Source organism: Pezoporus flaviventris, unplaced genomic scaffold, assembly GCF_033815535.1.
Source record: "Pezoporus flaviventris isolate CSIRO_AGI_PZ_B2104156 unplaced genomic scaffold, CSIRO_AGI_Pfla_v1 ptg000047l, whole genome shotgun sequence".
NCBI classification, from domain to species: Eukaryota; Metazoa; Chordata; class Aves; order Psittaciformes; family Psittacidae; genus Pezoporus; species Pezoporus flaviventris.
Genome location: NW_026892595.1, coordinates 8894069 through 8918226, shown reverse-complemented (window position 1 = coordinate 8918226; position 24158 = coordinate 8894069). Strand labels below are relative to the sequence as shown.

Below are 24158 nucleotides of genomic sequence, written 5' to 3'. Positions count from 1 at the left end.
AAAGAAAGAAAATGCTAACAAACCTCCAAAATAATTGGAGAGCACATGGAAAAAAATAGTACAAGGCATAGAAAAAGCATGATTATCAGACCAAATTCTGCCCTGTACAGATGAATGTGCCTGTAATGTCTGTTTAAATGACATTTAAACTGAATGCAAATAATAGTATTTAGGTTATTGATTCCATTTTTTTTTTCCTACACGTGGTATACTCTTAACTCCCTGAAAATATTTCCAGTGCTTAAGGATGGCATCTTCAGTACTGATTGTACGGGATGTGACCTAAATGACACATATTCTTACACCCACATGCAGCAGCTACACTGATGGTGCTGCTCCTGGTGATGCCCGGCCGAGCTGGTAGACACACAGCACTGTGCTTGCAGTGGCAGCTCCCCAGGCACGCTTTGACGTGGGCACAGTGGAGCTGCGCCCTTTCCAACCTTGGCCTGAGCAGCAGCCTGGTGTGCGGGGTCCAGAGGAGTCCCTAGGGCCCAAAGCACCTTCTCCTCTGCAGAGGTATCTGGAGGAAGGTAGCGCTGAGCACGCCCCGTGCCCAGTCCCGCTGGCTGTCCCCAGCCTGCCACCCTTCCTCGCCTTAACTAACCACCTTAGTTAAGAATGGTGAGGAGCCCAGCTCTGGCCGCCCACCGCTCGCGGGCGACAGCGGCACCCCGCGGGGCTGCCCCGGCCCCGCCGCGTCTCCCGGTCCCGGTCTGCCCGGGAGGGTGGTTTGCTCCTCACCCGCCTCCTCCTCCGGTAACTGATGGTTAGACCTTCTAAACGGCGTAACCAGGACAGCACGGGTTACTAAGCGACGGCTGCTCGCGGAGACGAAGAAAGAGACGGAGGGAGGCAGGGAGGAAGGGGCAGGGAGAGGCGGCCCGGAAGGTCTACCATTTCCAGCCCCTTCCGGGCCAGCTCTGGGCCTGTCACCGCTCGCCGTAGGGAGCAGCCATTTTACCGAGCAGTGGAAGCGCGGGGCCTTCCTGCTGGCGGCGGCGGCGGCTGCCACAGCGGCTGAGCGGCGGAGACTCACGGGCGGGCACAGTCTTTACGTCTGTGCTGGGAAGCGGAAGAGGCGCCTGTGGTCGCCGCCGCCGCCGTCCCAGCTGTGAGGATGTTTTCGTTCTCAACCGTGCAGCCTCAGGTGAGGTGGCTGGCAGAGCGTAGCGGCCGTGGTCTCGGGCCGTGGCCTTGCGCAGTTCGGCGGGCGTGGGGCTCCCTTCCCAATGGAAGCTCATTTCGCGGCCGGAGGCACTCGGAAGACCCGGGTCTGCGGCCTCGGCTTGAGCCGAGAGCCTGCTGCCACATTTTGGGAGATTTGGAGAGCGTTGAGCGGGTGTGGGGGCCGCGTAGCGAGGGGCTGCCGGCTTCGTAGGGGCTACGGTGGCCGAGGGTTCTTACCTTGTGGAAAAAAGTACGTAAATGGAGGAGAGAACGTAAAAGCTTGTCACATATGAAATGAAGACGTGGCCTGGAGATGGCGCTTTGGCCGTGTTATTAAAGCTGAAGTTAAACTGTGCTGTTGATTGTCACGGGTGGTTGTGAAAACCAAAAGGAAACATAGGCATTGGAAGAGCTCGTGAAGGAAAAATCCCTCAATTATTTGTTATACAGAACAGTCTGGATGCAATCAGGAAGTCATCTTTTATTAGTGAGTCTGATGGGACTAGTGGGGTTTATGGACTTTGAGCTGAACCAGTGTGGTTTATGTTTTGAGCTAGGGGGATTGTATGTGATAGTCTTACTTCACAGTGGAATTCCGTTGTTCTTGCCGGATGTGGAGAATGTGTTAATTGCTTTTGTTAGCATAGTGAAATGTCAGTGTGGTTAGTGGCTGGCATGCTGCCTTTGACCTCTGCAAGCTTTATGGTTTTATCATACAAACTCCCAAGAGTTTAATTATAACTTTGGACAATTAATTCTGAGGCAGTTTTCATTTCTCACAGCACTGTCCCTCTTAATCTTCTCTCTAGTCAACACAGAGATGGAAGTTCTTGTGGAAGGATGTTCCTCTGCCATAGGCAGAGGCTCAGTCAGATATTGTGGTTGGGTGTCATTCTAGCAGCCAGAGTTGCACTCCAACTCTGTGACACGTAATAAGATTGAGGCATTTTGGGAGTGTTGGAATTATTTGTACCACTGTTGTGGTTTAAGTTGCCATAAATCAGCCACACAGTCCTCGCTCACTCCCGCCTCCTTTCCTCTTCCCGCTCCTGGAGGGATGGGGAGGAGAATCGAAAGAATGTAACTCCCACGGGTGGGTTGAGATAAGAGCAGTCCAGTAACTAAGGTATAACACAAACCACTACTGCTATCAACAATGATAATAATGATAAGGGAAATAACAAGAGAAGAGAATACAACTGCTCGCCACTCGCCAACCGATACCCAGCCCGACTGAGCAGTGAACTAGCCCTTCGGGTAACTGCCCCCAGTTCTGCATCCTGGACATGACATGCTGTGGTATGGAATACCTCTTAGTCTAGTTTGGGTCAGGTGTCCTGTCTCTGCTTCCTCCCGGCTTCTCCTTCTCCCTGGCAGAGCATGAGGCTCAGAAAGTCCTTGGTCAGAGTAAACATTACTGAGCAGCAGCTAAAAACATTGGTGTTATCAGCTCTGCTCCCAGGCCGAAAGTCAAAAACACAGCACGGCACCAGCTACTAAGAAGGAGAAAATGACTGCTACTGTTGAACCCAGGACAACCATATATTCACCATAGTCATGTGCTAGAGTAGGAGCCCTGATACATGGTGTATCTAGGCTTTTATACTCTGATTCATCAGGTGGTGTCACTGAGTGCTGCTGAACTGCAGAATTGACGGTGATGTGTGCATATGCTTTCTATAGGATAGTTTGATGCCTAGGTATGTTGCTAAAGTCGGATCCCAAGGAAGTAAACAGGAAACTTTGGGGAATATCTTGTATAATTTAGGGAAAAAGATAGATATTTCCAGTTACGAAAGTACTACTTCATACATTAACATACATACATGTTGGTAAATCCTCATGATTCTGTGCTATTCAAAAGCAGCCACTGAGATTTCTGTTCAAGGGAACAAGCTTGATGAGATCTGTTGCTTGGATATCTGTCCAGGGATAATGTAAAATTCATTATACTACAATATTTCATATTAAAAACAGAAATTAAGGCCTTCTACTAAATAGGTGGAGTACCTCATTTACTGTTCTTTTTTTTCTTCTGTTTCTTTCTGTTCATGTTTAGAGAGCATTACTTCTCTTATGTGGCTGTGCTGTGTTGTGAAGTCTTATCAGGCTGATGATCTTAGCTTTGTCTTGCAGACATCAATAATCGGGAATATTTTAAGTGAACATTTCTTCCAAAGAGAAGTGCCTAAGTGACAATAACTGTAAACAGGTTTTAATTTCAAGCCATGGGGGCTTGAAAGGCATTTCAGTAGAAGTAATTTGCTATTGTTTTCCCTCTCTCCCCATATTGATTATGTTTCCTTTTTTTGTGTTCTTTTATTGCTGTGTGAGGAAAACACAACTGTTTGGGATGTTAGCTAATTGACTTAATGGGAGCATGGTGACTAAGGGAAAAACATCCTTTCACAAGGTTTTGTTTTGTGAAGTAATTAAGTTTGTAATATTTATCAAAGACACAACAGTCTTTGTTCTGTTGCTTGGTTGCAACAGTACGTATCTAACACAGCAAACAAGTGATACATTAAAAACAAAAGGAAAAACAGAAAAATATTCTGAAGGAAGTATATACGTATGTTTGTATAGCAGTAAGAAGTTATCTTTTTTTGTAACTGAACATTGGCTTAAGTGCAAATCAAGGGCAGTCTTTGCATCTCTTAAATGTTGATGATCTATACCTACTGTTCTATTTTGAAATCTGGCAATTACTTTCTTTAAACCATGCTTATGTTTGAAAATAAGGAAATGTAGCCATTTCCCCCCCCCCCCCCCCCAAGCTTTATGGTCTGCTAATCTGTCATGCATATGTAAACTTGCTTAACATCTTGTTTGGTTGCTTGTTTTTTCTTTTAGAGGTGTTATCTGACACTGTGGTGTTGAAGCTAACTTCTTGTGCTTTATTATGAAGTCCTCAGTTGGAAGGCAGTGTACAAATTGTATGGTTATAAGTCAGGGTTTGGAATGGGGGGGGGGGGTGTGTTTAAATAGTCTAAAAAAGCTTTTAAAGCTTTTTTTTTTTTTTTTTCTAGGCTACTGTTCCTCTGAGTCACCTTATTAATGCCTTTCATTCACCAAAAAGCTCCACTACTACTACCAGCACAGCATCTGTACATCCTGTTCAGAGGGACACTTCCCCAGAGCATGATCCTCAGAAGAGTGAGGTACTAAAAACCTTTGGGAAAAGTGGTGATTTGCTTTTAACTGAACTAAATCTGAATACTATTAGCTTAAGGGAATTTAGTATTTGACTTGTTTCATAAAACAATGCAATGTAACTGAACGAAACAGAACATTAACACATAGATGTAACTTTTTGGCAGAACTTTGGTCAGTGCTTTGTCATTAAGGATTCCACAAAAATACAGTACTTCATTAGCAAGAAAAAAAACTAGTACTTGTCTTGATACTAATTTGCAAATGAGGAGGGGATTTGTTTTCAGTTTCAACTTAAGGTTTCTTTCTTTGAAGTAACAATAACACTCCTGTTAATAAACCTCTTATTATCTTTTCACTCACTGAGTTCCAGCACAGTTTGTTTCATTATTGCTTGTAAGAAAAAGGGCTGTAACGTAAAATGTGTTGAGGGTTTTTAAGATGTTAAATAGAATATTTGCATGAATTCTTATTTTTCTATGAAAATATGTTAAATTTTCATTAGGCATTTTTTGTTCTTCATGTTGAAAATCAAAATACAGAAAGTCCAAAACTGTGATTCCATTGGGGCTTTTTTAAATTTTTTATTTTTCGTGATCCCTTATTTGCTTGTGGTGATAAAAATTTATTTCAGTGGGAGATCTGGATTATTGAATAAAACTAAAAATGTGTTTCATTTATCCAGTTCTATATTTGTCTTTCTACTCAGCAAGAGTCTCCTTTAAATACAAACGGATCTTCACATTTAATATTTTTTCTCTGATTCATCATGCACCTGTTTGCTTCCTCCAAGCATGATAAAAGTATAAAAATAAGAATTAAAAAAGTCTCTCAAAGGATTTTTAAAGGAAGTTCTTAAAGCAAGTTGATTAGACTACAATAAGTTTAAATAAAGGTTAAGTTCAAATGTTAAATCAGCAAGTACTGACATAGTAAATGCGGTTCTAGTATCAAATAAAGCTGACCTATTATTGTGGCAAAAACCATCATTTGAGAAAGTGAGACTTCTCTGCTGCAAAGTTAATTATGTGTTTGGAAGTAGTAACCTGTTCTGAAGGGTCACAAGAAATGCACATTTTATCTAATTTTTTTTTTTTTTTTAACACCCCCCCAGCATTTCAGTACTTTCCCAGACAGCTATTAAGCTGAAGTAGGAAGGCTTGAGCTATTCCTTTAAACCAGTCAAACGTGTAAAAGTCAAATGCTGATAGGTATTTTAAAGGGTCCAAATTAATATGTGTTTCTTAAAACATACTCTTCCTGAAAAGTTTTTCTCCTATCTGTAAAATACAAGAGTGAAATTACTTTGATTGAGGTTATTTCTTTAGTAACTCAAGTGTATGTGACTTCTATCCTTTTTTTTTTTTTTAATAGTTAATTTGCTTTGTAGGAAATCCCATATCCTAGTACTTACCCTTTACCCCATAGAAACTTTTGCCTTTTATTGTGTGTCTGCATATCTTGTGGCTTTTTAAGGTTTTAACTCTGGGTAGAGTATCCAGTCTTTGTGCTGCTGCTACATCTGCACTAGCTGCAAAAAGGGTAGCAAAAAACTAATAGAAAAAAAAGAGGTTGGGGGGGATTTTGCTATTTGCTCACTTAATACAAACATAATGGGTGGCTATTGCTGTACATCGTTGCCCCTCACACTCTGTATTTGCGCTATCATTAAGAGTATAGAGAGTTAGAAGTGTTGTGTTTTTTCTGTGCTTCAATCAGGGAGCAGAATGGTGTTAAAAAGACTAAATCTGAAAGAAAACACATTGTCATAAATGTATGGTGACAGTTAACATATCAGTGTGTGCAAATGGAAAAGTTATTCTGTACTGACAGTAGCAAATATTCTTTCTTTGATTGTGTCCTTTAATTTCATTTAGAAATTTTTGTTTCAGTCTGAACTGTGAAATATAGATGCTGTATTGAGCCAAAAAGTTAACTCAGTTATTCTTAAACTTTTCCCCCTAAGGTAATCTTAAGTAAATTCTGAACATTTATTTCTGTTTTTCAGTCTGTATTTAATTTAAGAGATCTGGGATTGTCTGATCTGAAAGCGAACCATTTCAAAGAATTGGTGAGCAGGTTGCTTCCTGGCTACTGTCTAGAAAGCAAAGTCTCTTCACAGTGGCATACATCGTACATCTCTGCTGAATCCTTCTTTGAAAATAAGCATGGTATGTTTCAGGATAAAGTGCTTATGAAAACTGGAGATAAATTGTAAAGGTGAACACAGTTGTTCTTTAATGTCTTGTGCTGTAGATAACTTGAGAGTTTTAAAAAGCTCTAATAAAAATAGCATTCATGTGTTTTTGCATTGTGCACAGGTTGTCTCTAGAGTAGTGCTTTTAAATCTTGGGAATTTTGAGAAAATTCAACCTGGATTTTGGAATTGTTTCTGCAAATTCAGATTTGAATTTGGCTGCTATTAACATTGTCTGAACTCAGCTGTAGTACAAGTGCATTGTCTCCCAAGGATGACCTGTGATTTTTTTGACTAAGTAGAAGAAATGAGATTTTACTAATACACTAACATAGAGTCATAGAATCATAGAATAGTTAGGATTATAAAGGACATTAAGATCATCTGGTTCCAACCCCCTGCCATGGGCAGGGGCGCTCACACTAGACATGTCACCCAAGGCTCTGTCCAGCCTGGCTTTGACTACTGCCAGGGATGGAGCATTTACCACTTCTTTGGGCAACCTGTTCCAGTGCCTCACCTCCCTCACAGCAAAGAACTTTTTACTTATATGTAATCTGAACTTCCACTGTTTAAGTTTAAACTCATTACCCCTTGTCCTATCACTACAGTCCCTGATGAAGAGCGTAACGCAGTCATGAACATCTCCAATTTACATAAAGGTTTTTTGCTTGAAGGAACATTATACAAGGACTTTAATTAGAAAGGAATTATGGGTGGCACACTGTTGACAGTCCATGTAGAGTATTTAATTACTGAAATAAAGCGTGGTTCCTTAACAGTTAAAGATGCTTTGTTGGGATTAATCTAAAATACAAGAAGCAAGGCCATTGTAGGTGCTCAATAATGTGTTGGAAACAGAAGCATTATAGCTAACATTTGAGGTACTGCCTATATAGTATTGCAGTTGGGAGAAAAAGAAGTGTAGTATCTCAGGGCTACTATTAGAGAAGAAGTACTAAATTGCACTGTGATGTTAGATATAAAAAAATTCGGCCCAGAGGCAGTTTCCCAAATGTTAAGAAGACTTGCAAACTCTTCAGAGCTTTGCTGGATTGACCTGGAAACTTACCGGACTGGTTGTCAAAGCAAGGTTATAGGTGGAAAACTGCCACAGGCGAGGGAGATGCTAAATCTTCAAGAAGGTACTTTTGTGTAGGTGACACTGCAGGCTGTGAATGACTTACTATTGATATATGTATGTTGTGCATATACTTCTGCATGAAATCAGGAGAGTACTTCTGTTTTATTAAACTAATGTGTTCATAATCACATTATATTAAATTAGCTAATGTGCAATGGTATAGAAGATAATGGATTATAAAGTATTGTAGAATTAACAGCTAATACTTTTTTCTTCTTCCCATAGTTCTTCAGCATTTCAGTTGGTAGCTTGTAAGCTGTTATTACAATCATATAACTTCAAAAAATATTAAGAACTTTCAGGGTTCTTTTTGCTACCCTAGATATGTCTAATTGATGTAATAACTTTCTCAGAATACATAAACCAAAAAATAAGCCTCACTCTTTTTACGATTACATTAGCTTCTGAATTACTATGATGACAGCATATGTAGGGTTGGCCTCAATTTTTTTCCCCTCCCCAGGTCTCTGATGTTTCTTAAATAATTCTCACCTGCTAAATGGGATGAGTTCTCTTAACTTTTGGTAACTGTACAACAGATAAATGACAGCCCTCTTTCGTTTCTTCTTGCTTCTGTATTGAATGAGGACCGTACAATTAAGTAGACTTGGTGTAGTTTAAAATTTTTTCATACTTTATACATAGCCTGTTTTAAAGTGCCACTGAGCAATCTGTTCTTTAAAGCCTTTGGAACTAAATGTTTGAATGTTGGTCCTTCAGCTTCATGACAGTTTAATTACAGATGCCTGAAGGGCCACAGTAAAATAGAATTAATATCCTCTGGAAGAAGAAATGTTTAGCTGTTTAATATTGTTTAGTTTTGTTTAATATTGGGTGTATTTATATTTTGCTGCATCTTTTTACAGGCTTCGTGGATGTTTTCAGTGTTTTGCGCTCATCTTGTTTGTACAGACAGCATCCTAATCCCCTCCAAAACTTCTGTTCAGATGTTCGGAGTTGGCCAGGTATGAAACAATAAACTACACTGGTTTTAATCTCTATAGTATCTTCTTATTCTGGGAAAGTATTTTTACTTTTGTCTTAGAGGCATCACTCAGGAAATACTGTAAACTTCCAGGGGGAGCTTTATATTGATGTTAACACTTTAAATAATGAAGTTATTTTTGCATTTGACTAGTATGTTTCCAGAATTAAGTTAGTAAACATTGTGTAACTATAGAATCTTGTTCAAAGGTAACATTATCTCTGGCTCATATTCTTAAAAGATGATAATGAGCTGACTGCTTTTGAATCAATAAGTATGTTGAATCTGTTACTCATCCAGATGAACTTTCTAAGGTGCTTCATGACTAGTTTAAACTATTCCTGGATGTGTGATGGGATGGGTAGCAACAGGGCTTCATTAACAGGAACATAATCAGGAGCTCAGGGAGTTCAGCTATTGTCCTCTATTCAGTTCTTTTGATACTACATCTGGATACTGTGTCTGGTTTTGTGTCCTATGGTTGAGAGAAATGCTGACAAAATGGATCCTATCGCTCAGTGATGGGACAAAAGGAAGGGTACAGTTTTTTGAGCATTTAATGTACAGGGGAAGCTTTAACATTTTAAAGTTAGCTGAAGAGAAGTCAAGGAATGATGTAAATGATATTTGAGCCATATTAGCTGCCCTTCTCTTGTACATCTTGATGAAGAGGCAGCAATTACAAGTAAAAGCAAAGGAAATTCTTGTTTGGAAAATTGTCACAATGAGAATGGCTAAATTCTGAAACAGGTGGCCTGGAGTGTTGAGGTTATCCTAATCCTTGGGGATTTTCAAAACTGAGCTGGACAAAGTCCAGCAGTACCTGATTGATTGTTGAAGGTAGGGCTTTGACTAGATCACTTCCAGAAGTTCCTTTTATCTGGTGTTATTCTATAATAGAAGGTGTAGTGAAAACTATATAATTCACTGGTACTAGTGATTATTTTTACATGTAGTTGTGAAAAAAGGTAAATATTCTTGGCTTTTGCTGTTTATGTGATAAAATCTCCATCACAGCTGAGCTTTTAGATAAAGCTTATCTTGGAATAGGAAACTTCATTCCCATCCTTCTGGATTAACTTCTGAATATTTCATGGTTGTCAGCCAGCCTGGATTTAATTCGGCTGTATGCCTTTTCTGTTCCCCGAGATGGTGATGGGGTTAGGCAGTTACCTGTAATTCACTGCATGAACTCCTGATTCTTTTAACAGAGAAATATATTGGGAAAATACAGTGAAACAGTCAGTAGTTTGCTTGTGAGTTCAGGTTACAGACATGGTTCACAGTTACTTAACTGTACATTTACAATACTGAAATTTATTGGTTTATTTATCCAGTTATTACTATTAAATACAGAGGTGTCTTTCATACAGTTTGCTGTTCTTGCTTTTTTGGTCAGGCATCTTAAACATATTGCTGTTTGCAGTTCTTTTCACTTTTTACTACGGATATATTGGGAAGATTATATTCGGTTCAATCACAATAGTATTTTTCATGTAATAGTGTCTGAAATTTCTTAGGCCTTTGTTTAGCGGTAGTTGTGGATAATTTTTAACTTTTTTTGATTATTACTACTTTAAGTTTACATACAAACACGGAACTTTAAGACTTTGAGATCAAGAGCAAGGCGCCTGCAGTCAACATCTGAACAATTCACAGAAACAAAAAGTTCACTTTCTTCAATTCTGAAGGTAAATACAAATAACGTTATGAAGTTGGTTTGGGGTTATTCAGGCCATCTGTTTCTCTTGAATGAACCTTCACAATTTACCAAGGGTGTTTTGTTTTACTTGTGTGAAAAAATTTCCTAATTCTGAAACTTGAGCTAGTGGCAGCATAGTGTTTTTTTCTTACTAATACGTAGATTTGCTTCATATATCACCACTCTAAAGATTATTTGAATTTTTTTAGGAGAGTAGTTTCAGTAGGTTTCAGTTTTAAATTCTAGAAATAAAATTCTTTGTGTTCTGTTTTTGTAGCTTTAAAAAATAGCTTGGAATGAAACTGTTTAAACAAATACAGTTAGTTTAACATACAAGAATGTGCATTTTTTAAGCAGTTCAACATGTGATTGATGTTTTCAGAATAGAAAATATCATTACTTGTCGCTAGTATATTTTTAAGATACAAAAATTTGAAATTCGGTGGGTTTATAAGTTACAAACTCACTTACATACTTTTAATTTGGCAGATGACTTCAGGCTTGGAGTAGCAAAGGACTTAATAAACCAAGTTAACTGAAATAATCTTTGCTCCTGATTGGTTGTACAGAAGTCAGGCTAGTTAAAGCATTTGATCTTACTTTTGTGTGTAAATTAGCTTTGAACTCTTCTTTCTTCTAGGCATATGTATGTTATGTCATCTGTGGTCTAGGTATACTGTGGGTGAAGATAAAGCAGAGCTAGCTCCATTCAGTACTAGTCTTAAATTTGTTAGGGTATATGAGATGTATTAGGCTCTGTCAGAGCTGTACTTGCAAAGATATGTTTTAAGTTGATTTAATGAAGCAAAAAGCTTAAGCTAATAACTCCCAGTGTATCCCATGTACAAAGCTAGCTGTGTACATATCTGCCTTTGGCTGTGTTTTCTATTTGAAACTGGGCTCTGACCAGGAGGGCTCGGACCTGTTCAGGGGTGTCCCTGTGGGAGCCATTGTGATTCCACACTCAAACTAGGGCCCTGTGTCATCTAACTAACCCCATAGCACATGAATTATGTGCCTTTTTTTTTTTTTTTTTTCACCCATGCTAACATGGTAGCAAATTAACTATGTAGCAAAACTCAGTGCATGCTAACGTGGAAAATATTTCAGGGCTTTATCCTGAGAAAGCGCAGGATTGATGTTGAAAATTTGGATGCACTAATGAAAACAAAAAACATCCCAGAGGCACACCAGGATGCTTTTAAAACTGGTTTTGCAGAAGGCTTTTTGAAAGCACAGGTATTCCTGCAAAAAACACTTGGTAAGTTGTTTTAGTTCATGTATTTTGTCTTTGCATTCAGAAAGTAGCTTATTTCAGCCCATATTAAAACTTTTTTTTTTATTATCTTTTACAGATTCCTTGAGAAGATCACGTTTGCTTTCTTTCTTTCTTTTTGTTCTTTGTTTTTACCTTGCTATATATTCATCATTTTTACCTGGGAAAGGTTCCTTTTCTGATGCTGGTTAGTTAACTTTTTTTCCTGCATTGTTTCTGTTGTGTTGTTACTTCCGGCAGGTTTAGCACAAATTAAATGTGTTTTGATTATGATAGTTTTAGGATGACAGGGAAGAGGTGTTTGCTGCTTTTGTGTACAGCCTTTCAGACAATGGTGTACCAAAACGTTTATGGAGACAAAAAGTTGTCTCTTGGTATAATTTTTTCAGTTTCTTTGGTGAAACAATTACATGGAACCAGACGGAGAAGTTGTCAGACTGTTCACGAGTTATGTGTTTGTCTTTGAATTTAGATGATGTGTTATCTAAGTCAGCAGTTTGGTTTTTGTTTGTAATCACAGCTTAGTTTACAGCAACTAGGTAATTGCAGGCCAAATTGTCATCTTAGAAACCCGTTGGGAATAGTGGAATGATCAAACGCTGAGCTAACATAAATAGAGAATTTCAACTTCATGCTAAATTAGAGCTTGGGTCTCAAGAAAGGTTATGTGCAGAAACACTGAGGGAAAGCTTCTGGCTTTCTGTACTACAGATGACTAATGACATCTTTACTGTGAGAGTGACAGATCACTGGAACAGGTTGCCCAGGGGGGTTGTGGAGTCTCCTACGTTGGAGATATTCAAGGCCCGCCTGGACACTTGTCAAGGTCCTGTGTGATGTACTCTAGGTTACCCTGCTCTTGCAGGAGGGTTGGACTAGATGATCTTTTGAGGTCCCTTCCAACCCTTAGGATTCTGTGATTCTGACATCACCAAATAACTTACAGATATTTTTTCCTTTCTTTGTTTAAATAAAACTTAATTCTTGCTGGGCACTTGTAAATGGAAACATGCCCTGTTAAAAGGGCAGGTGTAAAATTAGTGGCTTAATGGTGATATGCATTCAAGTGCAAATTTCATTGTGGAATAAAGTGACTTTGGGTAAATTTTTTGTTCATCATCTGCTGTTTGCTATCAGTACGCTTTCGAACATCGAGTATCTTTGATGCTGCAGTTGATCCAATCCAGTTGAAAAATGTCACCTTCGAACATGTAAAAGGGGTAAGTTCCGAAGTAAAGTCTGAGTTTCTGCTTAACTAATCATTGTCAGCCTGAAGAATGTTTACTCTGTCCATGAAACTTTGTGTGAGCAGAAGCCTGGTATATATTGACCACCTAAGATGAAGGAGGGTTTTAACCATTCTTGTTCTATCTGGTATCTTTGTGGCATTTTATACCTTATAAAAAGTGCATTCCTGACTTGCTGAATTGCAATTTTAAAGGTTAGAATAGCAAAAGCCAGGCCATAAGTATCCATGTTAATCTGTTTTTTGCAAAAGTTGACCAGTACAAGAAGGTGGTAATGCCATTTGATCATTTCTTTCTTAGTACCATCTCTGTCAGATTTCTGATGTTAGGACAGGAGATACAGAGATTCCCAGAAAAAAGTGGCCACGTCGCTGCTGATGGGATAGCTTTATTGTTTCTATTCAGCTGTTCTTTGGCTGTCAGTGGCCAAATGAGGACCCCCCCCTCTCCTTTCCCTTGGCAAATAGACTTAATCTCTTTTTAACTAATTGGACTAATCTTGATGTAGTAGTTTTGATTCTGTATTGTCGGTCAGATCAGGTCTTGAACCGTTTGGTTATTCTTTCAGTATTAACAACTTTAGTATTTATTGATTCCTATGAACAGTTCTAGGAATAGATTGAATTAAATTCATGAACATTTGGTATCCACAGAAATTCTGTGGTACACTTTTTTCTCCTCTTTCTGATGTGTATTTTTGATCAATACTCAGAGACTTAGTCTCTAATACAAAACTTGCCTACAAAACGCATTGTAGAAATGCTTGGTTATATTTTGTGGCATGCTTTTTATGTGTAGGTTGAGGAAGCTAAACAGGAGTTGCAAGAAGTTGTGGAATTCTTGAAAAACCCACATAAATTTACTGTACTGGGAGGTAAACTTCCAAAAGGTAAGAATTCATTCTCAGCAGAAGTAAAATTCATATGTCACTTTGGCTGTCTTTGTAGCTTTGTTTTGTACTGAAGGACTGATTTACAGCCTAACTTTTGAATGTTTTTTCCTTTAGTTAGGGAATCAGAAAAGTATATAACAAAATGGGCCTAAATACTACTGTTTTATTTAGCTTGGATCTGGAAAAATGCTGAAATAATATTAGACATGGGTAGTGGATTTCCTTGTTTGTTTAAAATACTTGAGGAACAAATGAATCCTCAAAGAGTTGTGAAAGCTTATTTATTAATAGATACAGAAGCCTGAAGTATTCTCTTTGATAGCCTTACAAGTCTGTTGTTTGAATATGGATCATCATCTATCTAGATTTGTTATAGGAAGATTCTTCAGGTGGCAAGTGATGAGCAGTACCTGAAAAGGGATGCTTATGAAGTCAAGTGTAAATTATTTCCCCTAATGCATGGAAGAAACAGTACCTGTGTAATAAGACTGTGTGGGTTTGGTGGTTTTGTTATTTGGGGTTTTGTTTGTCTTTTCAGGTATTCTGTTAGTTGGACCGCCTGGTACGGGTAAAACTCTTCTTGCACGGGCTGTAGCTGGTGAGGCTGATGTTCCCTTTTATTATGCATCTGGATCAGAGTTTGATGAGATGTTTGTTGGTGTAGGAGCTAGTCGCATCCGAAGCCTATTCAGTAAGTTAAATATTCTGTGGTTTTGAAGTGTTTTCATATGTGAGATTAAGCATTCCTTGTTGATTAGGTACAGTTCTGGTTACTGGACAGTAAGATATGAGGCTAATAAAACAGTAATTGTGGAGGTAGATCTCAGAATTCTGTGAGCATGAGTTAACTGTAAAATCTTGCCCGTCAGGCAAAATTACAGAAGAATTACAACTGATGTTAGAGCACTCCTAGAGAGAAGTAATTTAATTAGAAATGCAGTGTCCTGTAAAATAAATGGAATAATTTATGTTGTAATTTGCTTACTGTCATATGTAAATTATTGTAAATTTGAATTTAATTGTAAATTTAAGATAAAAACCTTAACCTTCTCGGTTACTTCCCTCATATTTTAATTTTTATTTTTATTTTTTTTTTAAATCTGTATGGGAACTTTACAGCATCACAGTGTAGCACTGGGCTAAGATGTCCTTTCTCACACCCATCAATGGGCCCAGAGTAAGAAGGACATTATAAACTTCTCAAATTAACCTTAACAGAAGAGGCTTTCTGTTTGAAGTATGCACATAAATATTATTGGGGAGGGGGGGAATCCAATTTTCTCTTAAATGGAAGATTGATGCTGTCAGGCATATACAATGTAGGAAACTAGTTGGCATTTGTAGAAGAAATGCGATTTGCTTCACGTGCAAGGGGATGCAAACTGTAACGTGTTGTACCTTTAAGTGTGCATTACTTTCTGTTGACTACAGAGGTTCAGATGACTGACTTGTACGTTAATATTTTACAGATATGTCTGGCAGGGTGACATGAGTTGCATCCTGGTATGCATATATCTGTCATTGATCTTAAAGTTTATTATTGCATTTTTTTATTTTATATTTTTAATACCATCACATTTCATGTTATTTTTATTTAATACCTCAATGCTGTCTACCACCCAAGCCTATGAAATACGCTGCTGTAGGGAGTGGATGCAAAATACAATAAATTTTTGTACCTATTTTAGTAGTAATGCCTTGTAGCATGGTAACAATAAGCTGATGTAGAGATAAAGAACCTTGCCTCTCTTTGCATCACTTCGTTTGAGAAATAGATTGAATATTTTTTAAGGCTAAAATCAGGACAGTTCTGGTGATAATCAAATAGAACTTTTTATAATCCAAGAGTAATAGAAATAGTAGAATCTTAAGTCCTATGATACACTCTTTGTGTGGTTGAATTGTCCTTCTGTTTTTCTTCTGTCAGGGGAAGCAAAAGCAAATGCACCATGTGTTATATTTATTGATGAGTTGGACTCTGTTGGTGGGAAGAGAATTGAATCTCCAATGCATCCCTATTCAAGACAGACCATTAATCAACTTCTTGCTGAAATGGATGGGTAAATATAGGGATTCTGAGGGCACAGAAGGTCCTTGACTGACTATTTTGAATATTAGGGTGAATTTTTCTTCCTTTTGTAATTTTTTTTTTTTTTTAATGCTTTAAAGAATAGAAATTAAAGATGCTTTTATGACCGCTTTCTAGTACTGCCAACAGTAGCATTAATGGCCTTACTGTAAAGCATATGGAAGCTTTGGAGTTGTAGTAGCACAATAACTGCAATTATTTTTATAATTGCTCATTTTTTTTAGGCTACCTACATATCTAAAGGAAGAAGTTCAGCTCAGATCCAGACATGTTTTTAACCAGTTGCTGGGCTGAACATGGTCATGCTTGGATGTCATATTGTTTGATAGCATGATTTTGACTGGCTAGTTGAGGTCATCCAAAATAATCATAGAATCATAGAATAGTTACAATTGGAAAGGACCTTAAGATCATCTAGTTCCAACGCCCCTGCCATGGGCAGGAACACCTCCCACTAAACCATGCCACCCAAGGCTCTGTCCAACCTGGACTTGAACACCACCAGGGATGGAGCATTCACAACTTCCTTGGGCAACCCATTCCAGTGCCTCACCACGCTAACAGTAAAAAATTTCTTCCTTATGTATAATCTAAACTTGCCCTGTTGAAGTTTGAACCTGTTACCCCTTGTCCTATCACTACAGTCCCTAATGAAGAGTCCCTCCCCAGCATCCTTATAGGCCCCCTTCAGGTACTAGAAGGCTGCTATGAGGTCTCCATGCAGCCTTCTCTTCTCCAGGCTAAACAGCCCCAACTTTTCTCAGCCCGTCTTCATACGGGAGGTGCTCCAGTCCCCTGATCATCCTCGTGGCCCTTCTCTGGGCTTGTTCCAACAGTTCCATGTCCTTCTTAGGTTGAGGACGCCAGAACTGCACACAAGACTCCAAGTGAGGTCTCATGAGAGCAGAATAGAGGGGCAGGATCACCTCCTTTGACCTGCTGGTCACGCTCCTTTTGATGCAGCCCAGGATACAGTTGGCTTTCTGTGCTGCGAGCACACACTGAAGCCAGCTCATGTTCAGTTTCCCATCGACCAGCACCCCCAAGTCCTTCTCTGCAGGGCTGCTCTGAATCTCTTCTCTGGATAAGTTATTGACAAAAAAAGGTGTAAATTCTGTCTCCAAAACAAAAAAGTTCTTACCTTTTTATTTCCCCATGCAGTTTTAAACCTAATGAAGGTGTTGTTATCATTGGTGCAACAAACTTCCCTGAAGCATTAGATAAGTGAGTATAATGAATTGATCATTTTTACACAGTATGTATTCAAAAATCAAAGAAACAAACAAACCCCCAAAACACTGCAACTTCAAAATTGTGTATGATAATCAGATTAGGATTTGGGTTGGAAGGGACCTTAAAGACCATCCTAGTTCCAGCTCCCCTGCCATAGGCAGGGATGCCTTCCAGTAGACTTGGTTGCTCAGTGCCCCATCCAGCCTTGAATACTGCCAGGGATGGAGCAGCCGCCACCTGGGCTCTGCTCTGGGCAGCCTGCTCCAGTGTCCCGTGGCTGATTCCACACCCCCCCCCCCCGCCCCTTAAAAATGATGTGTTTTGACCAGTTTGGGGTATTTAAAAGGTTGTTTAGTTAAATATGAAGAAATAAGTAGCATGTTTCTAAGCACCCAAAATTTCTGGAAGCTTTTCTGCTTAAGTTGATCAGCTCCATTCCTTCTTCACAATGCAGACTTTTCAAACCCAAAACACCCTTTAGAATGGGTTGGTACTATACATCTTTCATCTGTCTTTTTACAAAAAGTTAAGAAAAATGTATTTTTTGCATTTGTGCACCAGACATAGTCTGTGTAGATGTCTTCAGAAATACCAGATAGATTTTTGTTCCTTAAATATGTTAGTAACACTCTACTGCAGCATTTTTAAGTAAGTGTGTTAAATTGTCTTTTCCCTTAGTGCTTTAATACGTCCTGGTCGCTTTGATATGCAAGTTACCGTTCCCAAGCCTGATGTAAGAGGTCGTACAGAAATTCTGAAGTGGTACCTTAATAAAATAAAGTATGATCCATGTAAGTAAGTACTTTACTGTAACACCTTATGTAACAGTTGTTATACTAAATCAGCCCACTCATGTATTAGTCCTTATTCCACTGGCAATTGTGGCTTTACTGTGTGTCTCAAGAATACAAAAATTGCCTGGTATGTAGTGTTACAAGTTTGTTGAGGCAGTATTTCTTTCTAGTCTCCAGCAGTTTACTGTGTTTTAAGAATTAGACTTCAGCTCTTCTAAAGCTGAACATTTTTTATTTAACTCATTATTTTTAATAGAACATGAATTTTGTTTAAAATTTGATAATTTCTTGATATACCTTCACGATAAAAACTTTTTCAGGAGGAGCATGGACCCTATGACAAGTTTGTTTTTCTCCACAGCTGTAGATCCGGAAATAATTGCACGAGGCACAGTGGGATTTTCTGGAGCAGAGCTTGAAAATCTTGTAAATCAAGCTGCCTTAAAGGCAGCTGTTGATGGAAAAGATATGGTAACCATGAAAGAACTAGAATTCTCCAAGGACAAAATTCTAATGGGTAGGGCTTTATACAAAAGACACATATATGTTACACTACACAGGGTTTTTCTTGTGTGGTTAAGACTTTTGCAGACAAAGAGTTTTTATGCTGTTGTCTTCTGATTTGTTAGGGGTGGTTTTGTTATTTGTTTTTTTTTTTAATTTGGTGTTCTGTTTGGTTTTTTTTTCTTTTTTTTTAAACAAATAAGTCTTCTGGTAACTAATTCTGAATAGAACCTTTTGAGACCAGAGAGTAGTATGTAAAATCTAATACAGAATTCATTCTTTAAGACTTCGTGGGTTTTTTTTTGTTTGTTTTTTTAATCAGAATTGCTGCATGTTGTACTTCATAGTGGAAGACACAGGCTTAATTTCTTACCCTTCCCCTACTTACTCCTAAAGGGGAGAATAAAAGACCAGAAACCTGGAACTTCTGTTTTACTAGCTTGTCACATGATAACACAGAACTAAAACATCTGAGGCTTACGCACTAAAAATCTGGTCTGTTCATACTTGAGAGAAGAAATGGATTTTTCTCAGATACTTAAACTGCATTTTAAACCTTTTCCTTTAAAAGCAGCTTCTTTCTAGGGTGTATTTTAGACATTAAAATCCTACTCATAAACATTTGCAGTTAATGAGTGTTAATTTTGCTTGCATGCTGTTCCTCAGCTGCTTCGTGCTCTGTTTGAGTGTATGTAATGTGAGTGTATGCAATGTGTGGACTGTGGTGGGTACCTGTAAAAGAGAAGTTTATTTATGTTCCTCTTTTTAAGGACCTGAACGTAGAAGTGTAGAAATTGATGAGAAAAACAGAACTATCACTGCTTACCATGAATCTGGACATGCTATCATTGCATATTACACCAAAGATGCAATGCCGATCAACAAGGCTACAATCATGACGCGAGGAACAACACTTGGACATGTGACTATTTTATGTTGTTTTGATATTGGTGAAGAATTTGCCAACAATATTTGTTGTAATTATGTTAATGCAGGCTGTAGTAACAGTCTCTTGGAAAACTTTCTGGTCATGTTTTCTGTGTGATGGAGAAAGCTTTCTTTCTCCATTTCTAAATAGCCTGTGCTGCTATGATAGTACATATATACAAGGAAAGAAATAAAAGTGTGTCTGATTCTGCTGCAGTTCAGATAGCTCGCAACAGCAAAACTTTGAAGAATATCTAAAGAACTGGAAGGTAGAAGCATTGCTCAAATGTGCTTTTAACACAGACATCCTGTATCAAGTTCTTCTTTGCCCAGTGTGACTTTTTCTAAATCTAACTGGTTACCTACCTTGTTTCTACTGTTTCTAGCATAGATATCCCTAAGTTTTTCTATTCCGCCTTCAGCTGCCAAGCATTTGAACAGAAAAATACCTCTAATGTCTGTTTCTGTTGGACTTTATTGAAGGTAATGTTAATAAAGTTCAGTTAAAGAAAGCCATTGGCCTGAATACTCCAGGCAAGTGCATTTGTGCTCAATACAAGTGTAGGGAGTAAGGAGAAATTAATAGAATAGGTTGTTTTGTTTCTTCTGGTTGTAGGTTTAAGTTGCTTAAGTGGTGCTTGTGGCCTGTAGGAGGCTATTTCAGCTGGTAGACTAAGCACCTCCAAGCAAACCTGATGCGTGTCCAGATTAGGAGCAGGCCCAGAGCATTCACACTGTTGCATGAAAGCCTTTATATCTGTTTTTGGATATAAACAAGAATGTTTTTCAGGTTATTTCAGTATTTCTTCCATTTGTTGTTACCTGACCACAGTTCTGAATCTTACAGGTGTCTTTGCTCCCAGAAAATGACAGATGGAGTGAAACTAGATCCCAGCTGCTTGCACAGATGGATGTCTGTATGGGAGGAAGAGTAGCAGAAGAACTCATATTTGGAAGTGATCACATCACAACAGGTCAGCTGATTGGTAGTTAAAAGTGTTTGTGATCAAAGCTGTGGACTGGCATGTTTAACTTGCTTTCAGTAACATAACTTACCTCTGTTCTCTATCTAGGTGCTTCCAGTGATTTTGACAATGCTACCAAAATTGCCAGACTGATGGTGACTAGATTTGGAATGAGCGAGAAGGTAGTATCAGCAATCCTTAAATATTTGTTTGATACAAATGAATGTTCTGTAACTGAATGTCAGTTTGTCAGTGATCAGAGACACTAGGTAGTTCTGGCTGTCCCTGCTATAGAGAGCTCAAGTAGAAAACCTTTGACAGTTTAAAAATCACCCTGCAAGATCTTCACCTCAGAATTTCCTTGGAAGTTACTAATGTCTGCAGAAAATGCTTACAATAAAATTAAATCTCTTTTGGAATAGAGGATTATCTTGGGGGTTGGGACACCAATGATGGGTTTTCTAGATTTCTAAAAGAATCTTATTTAGTCATCTTTATTACCCACCCAAACGTTAATAGTTTAGGATTTTGTTTTGTTTTTTTTTTTAATAAGAAAATGCTTAATCAGGTTCTGTATTGTGACCTGTTGAAATAGAACTCTGCACTGACTATGTAGCTGATGAATAGGCTTCTTGTTTTGCTTCTGTTACAAGCACTTCAACAAGCGTACAACTGACTTAGCACATAGAAACAATAGGTGATGAAGCTCTAACAGTGTTTTATGTGTGTTACTGCAACAGTGGCAAGATAAAGGTATTTGTTGTTGTTGTTTAGCTTGGTGTTATGACCTATACTGATGCGGGGAAAGTTAGCCCTGAAACTCAATCTGCAATTGAACAGGAAGTAAGAACACTTCTACGGGTAAGGTTCTCTCCTCCTCCACTCTGATACATTCATTTGGTAAATGTGTATTGGTGAAAATAGGTGGATGAAAGCATTCACACCTACTTAATGTAGGTGCAAGTTTAAATCCCTGCATATGAAAACTTCTTGGTTATTGTCATGGACAAGTGATGAGAAACAAGCTGATGGTGTTGTGTTCTTTAATATGCTCTTGAAGACTTCCTCTTATGTTTGGTCAGGATTTGTATTTTTCCTATTCAGTTCATAGGAAAAAAAAATACAGCCATAAAATATTTTAGAACAGGTGAGAATGTTTTTTGTTACTTCCACATTTCATAACTTGCAGCTAGATGGTTTGGTATAGAATCACAGGAGTGGCCATACTGGATCAGAGAGTTGCCTTTTCCAATAGCCTGTTCCTTGCAGTGGTCAGTACCAGCTGCTTGGGGAAGTTTGTAACATCAATAACCACAGAACTTCCAGATGGCTGTTCTGGTAATCTGAGCTGGTACAGGCAGGAGAACTGTTTCTTCATAACATTTAAATTAGTAACACCTTTTTGCTGTAGCTGTTTTTGAGCTGACTTGGTCACTTAAGAACCATCTATGTAGAACTAGAAGTTAAAGTTGAAGCTGGCAGTGCTGGCAGCATGCATCCCCTTGCAGCAACTAGTAACTTGTTGGGTATCTTCCATCTTTCTAAAAGCACATATTAATACTTTGAGCGTTTCATAAACTTAAAAATTAGAGTCTTTGAGGAACATGCCTTGAATAACACTGCTTATAATGTAAAATCAAATACATCAATTGGCAAGTTTTGAAATCTAGTAAGTCTTTTCTAAGTCATACGTACTAAGGTTTTTCTCAGGATTTTCTTTTTAGTCCCTACCTCTGCAAAATGCAAAGGTGGCACCAAGTGTGGTGTTGTTTTTTATTTGTTGTTTGGGTTTTTTGATTTATGCCAGCTAGATTTTAAATCTTTGAGAGAAGAGCTGTGCTAGCTATGAATGTATGCACTTCAGATGCTTGCTTCAAGCTGGAAATGATGTTTAAAGTGAAATCTTGCAGTTCTTTTTGTTCTAAACTCATAATCTCCTTCCACCTTTTTTTTGCCTCCCCTAATACTAGGACTCATATGAGCGAGCAAAGAACATCCTGAAGACCCATGCAAAAGAACACAAGAATTTAGCAGAAGCTTTATTGAAATATGAGACTTTGGATGCCAAAGAAATCCAAATTGTTCTAGAGGGAAAAAAACTAGAAGTAAGATGATAACTTCTGGGATGCTGGTAATTTGAAGAATGTACATCTAGCAGTGCAGTAGTCTTACGCAGCATAGAGCCTTTTTTTCCCTTCCTGATGTGTATGGCATTAGCGACTTTTTAATATTCTGTCTCTTGTGAGCTTCTGTTACTCATCTGTTTGTTGTGTCTCATCAAAATAAGGCACACAAAATAAAGCAAGTTTCTCATCCTCTGGTCCTGCTACTCTTCCCACAATAAGTTATTCAGGAGGATAAAACTCAGGGTTGAATTCAGTGTTCTGGTTCAGTCAAATGTGTTGAAGCTGAGAATAAAAACATGCAGATACACTGGTGTGTTTTGGCAGAGCTGCTTGGGTTATGCTGCTGCGTGTGTGTTTGAAGTGATACCCCACAATACATGCTGTGTAATGTTTGTGTGACAGATTGACAGATTGATTCGTTAACTAGTCTGTCTAATGCTCATACTCTGAAGCTAGAGGTCACTTTTAAAGACTTCTTAGGCAGCAAAGCATTGACTAAGAGTGAAGCGGCTACATAGTGCATCTCTGTTAAAGGGAAGTGTTGAAACTTCATGTTAGACAACCAGTATGATTGTGTTTTCAGTGCTCTTGGGGTTAAAATACACACATGTATGGCAGGGAGAGAATCTGTAATGCAAAATCAACAGGCTAAATGTGGCTAAGCCTCTCTGGACCATGTTTTGGGCAGAACCATGGCAGGGATAAGAGAAATACCTGTGACCTCTGATGTGCTGCTGACAAGAGTCTTAGAGTTTTTATTACTGCGGTAAATGGATAACAGTGCTTTGATGACAGTGCTTTTACACTGCTGGAGAGTCTACAGAACTAAATTCTGCTAATACTATGTATGGGCGTTTGATAATCCAACAGATGATTTCTTCCAAGGGGGTAATATTGCTCACTGAAGAGTAGTTCGGAAAATGTTTGGAGCATGTGTTGTTTCAAATAACATTCCCAGTTCTGTTCTATAGTAGAGGTAGGGGAAAAAACCTTGTCTTTCAACCCTTACAGAAACCTCTGGAACTCCTGAGATGGTAACAAAAAGGTTTTGAGAACAAGCAGTTTCCAATCAAGTGGAAGTAATTGCGAACAATCATATGCCAGTATTATTCTGGTATCATGGAACTGGTTTTTAGGAATAACACATCTTGATCATAATCCTTCTGCACAGTTAATTGTAGACTTCTGTTGCAGAAAGGGCCTTTATGAGTGTACTGATGTTGGAGGTTACTATATTGAACATTAAAATAGTTGGGCTGGTGCCAATAAATGTGAATGGAAATTGGTAGCTACACTTAAAACTAGAAGTAATAGTATTTTACAGTTTTCTGAGTGTAATGCTTGATTATAACCTAGTCTTTTAGTAAAAGCACATGCTTTTTTTCCCCCCTTCAAAACCAGGATGACTTTCTATTTGCCTATTTTTGTCAGCTTACTAGTGACATCCCAGTGCAGTGTGGGAGAACTTCTGAATGTTATAAACCAGTATACCAAATGTGTAGGCTGACTAGTTACAGTTGTACATGTATTTTAGGATTATGCCAACAAATATACTGCAAATTTTTCATCTGTTTTTGAAGTAATAAAGGTTAATTTTAATTATGCATATTGGTTTTCTTTTTATTCCCTGTAAATGGCTATAAAATGTAATACTAAGTTCCCTACTGTGTAAATTGAGGTGTATGAAACATATGAACTTGTAAATAAATTTGAGAATGACAGCCAAATTGCACTTTCTCTGCTTAGATTTCTAG

General features: G+C 38.4%; 1 protein-coding gene across 1 annotated transcript; it reads left to right on the top strand.

Annotated features, from left to right (window-relative positions):
• The first annotated feature begins 865 nt into the window (after positions 1-865).
• Positions 866-24129, top strand: YME1L1 (YME1 like 1 ATPase). The gene is made up of 19 exons (XM_061468190.1): positions 866-1150; positions 4200-4331; positions 6332-6494; positions 8531-8629; positions 10231-10340; positions 11462-11612; positions 11707-11814; positions 12765-12847; positions 13673-13763; positions 14305-14457; positions 15694-15826; positions 17017-17079; positions 17767-17879; positions 18244-18399; positions 19157-19308; positions 20161-20287; positions 20387-20460; positions 21053-21139; positions 22249-24129. The coding sequence occupies exons 1-19, from the start codon at positions 1121-1123 to the stop codon at positions 22390-22392; spliced, it is 2169 nt and encodes a 722-aa protein (XP_061324174.1). The 5' UTR covers positions 866-1120; the 3' UTR covers positions 22393-24129.
• Positions 24130-24158: the final 29 nt, after the last annotated feature.

What these genes read in the sequence shown, in the direction of transcription:
- YME1L1 (XM_061468190.1), top strand. Translation starts at nt 1,121, where the DNA reads ATGTTTTCGTTCTCAACCGTGCAGCCTCAG. An exon ending in TTCCCTGAAGCATTAGATAA is followed by an intron (nt 17,080 to 17,766) that starts GTGAGTATAATG and finishes CTTTTCCCTTAG; the next exon opens with TGCTTTAATACGTCCTGGTC. An exon ending in CAAGGACAAAATTCTAATGG is followed by an intron (nt 18,400 to 19,156) that starts GTAGGGCTTTAT and finishes CCTCTTTTTAAG; the next exon opens with GACCTGAACGTAGAAGTGTA.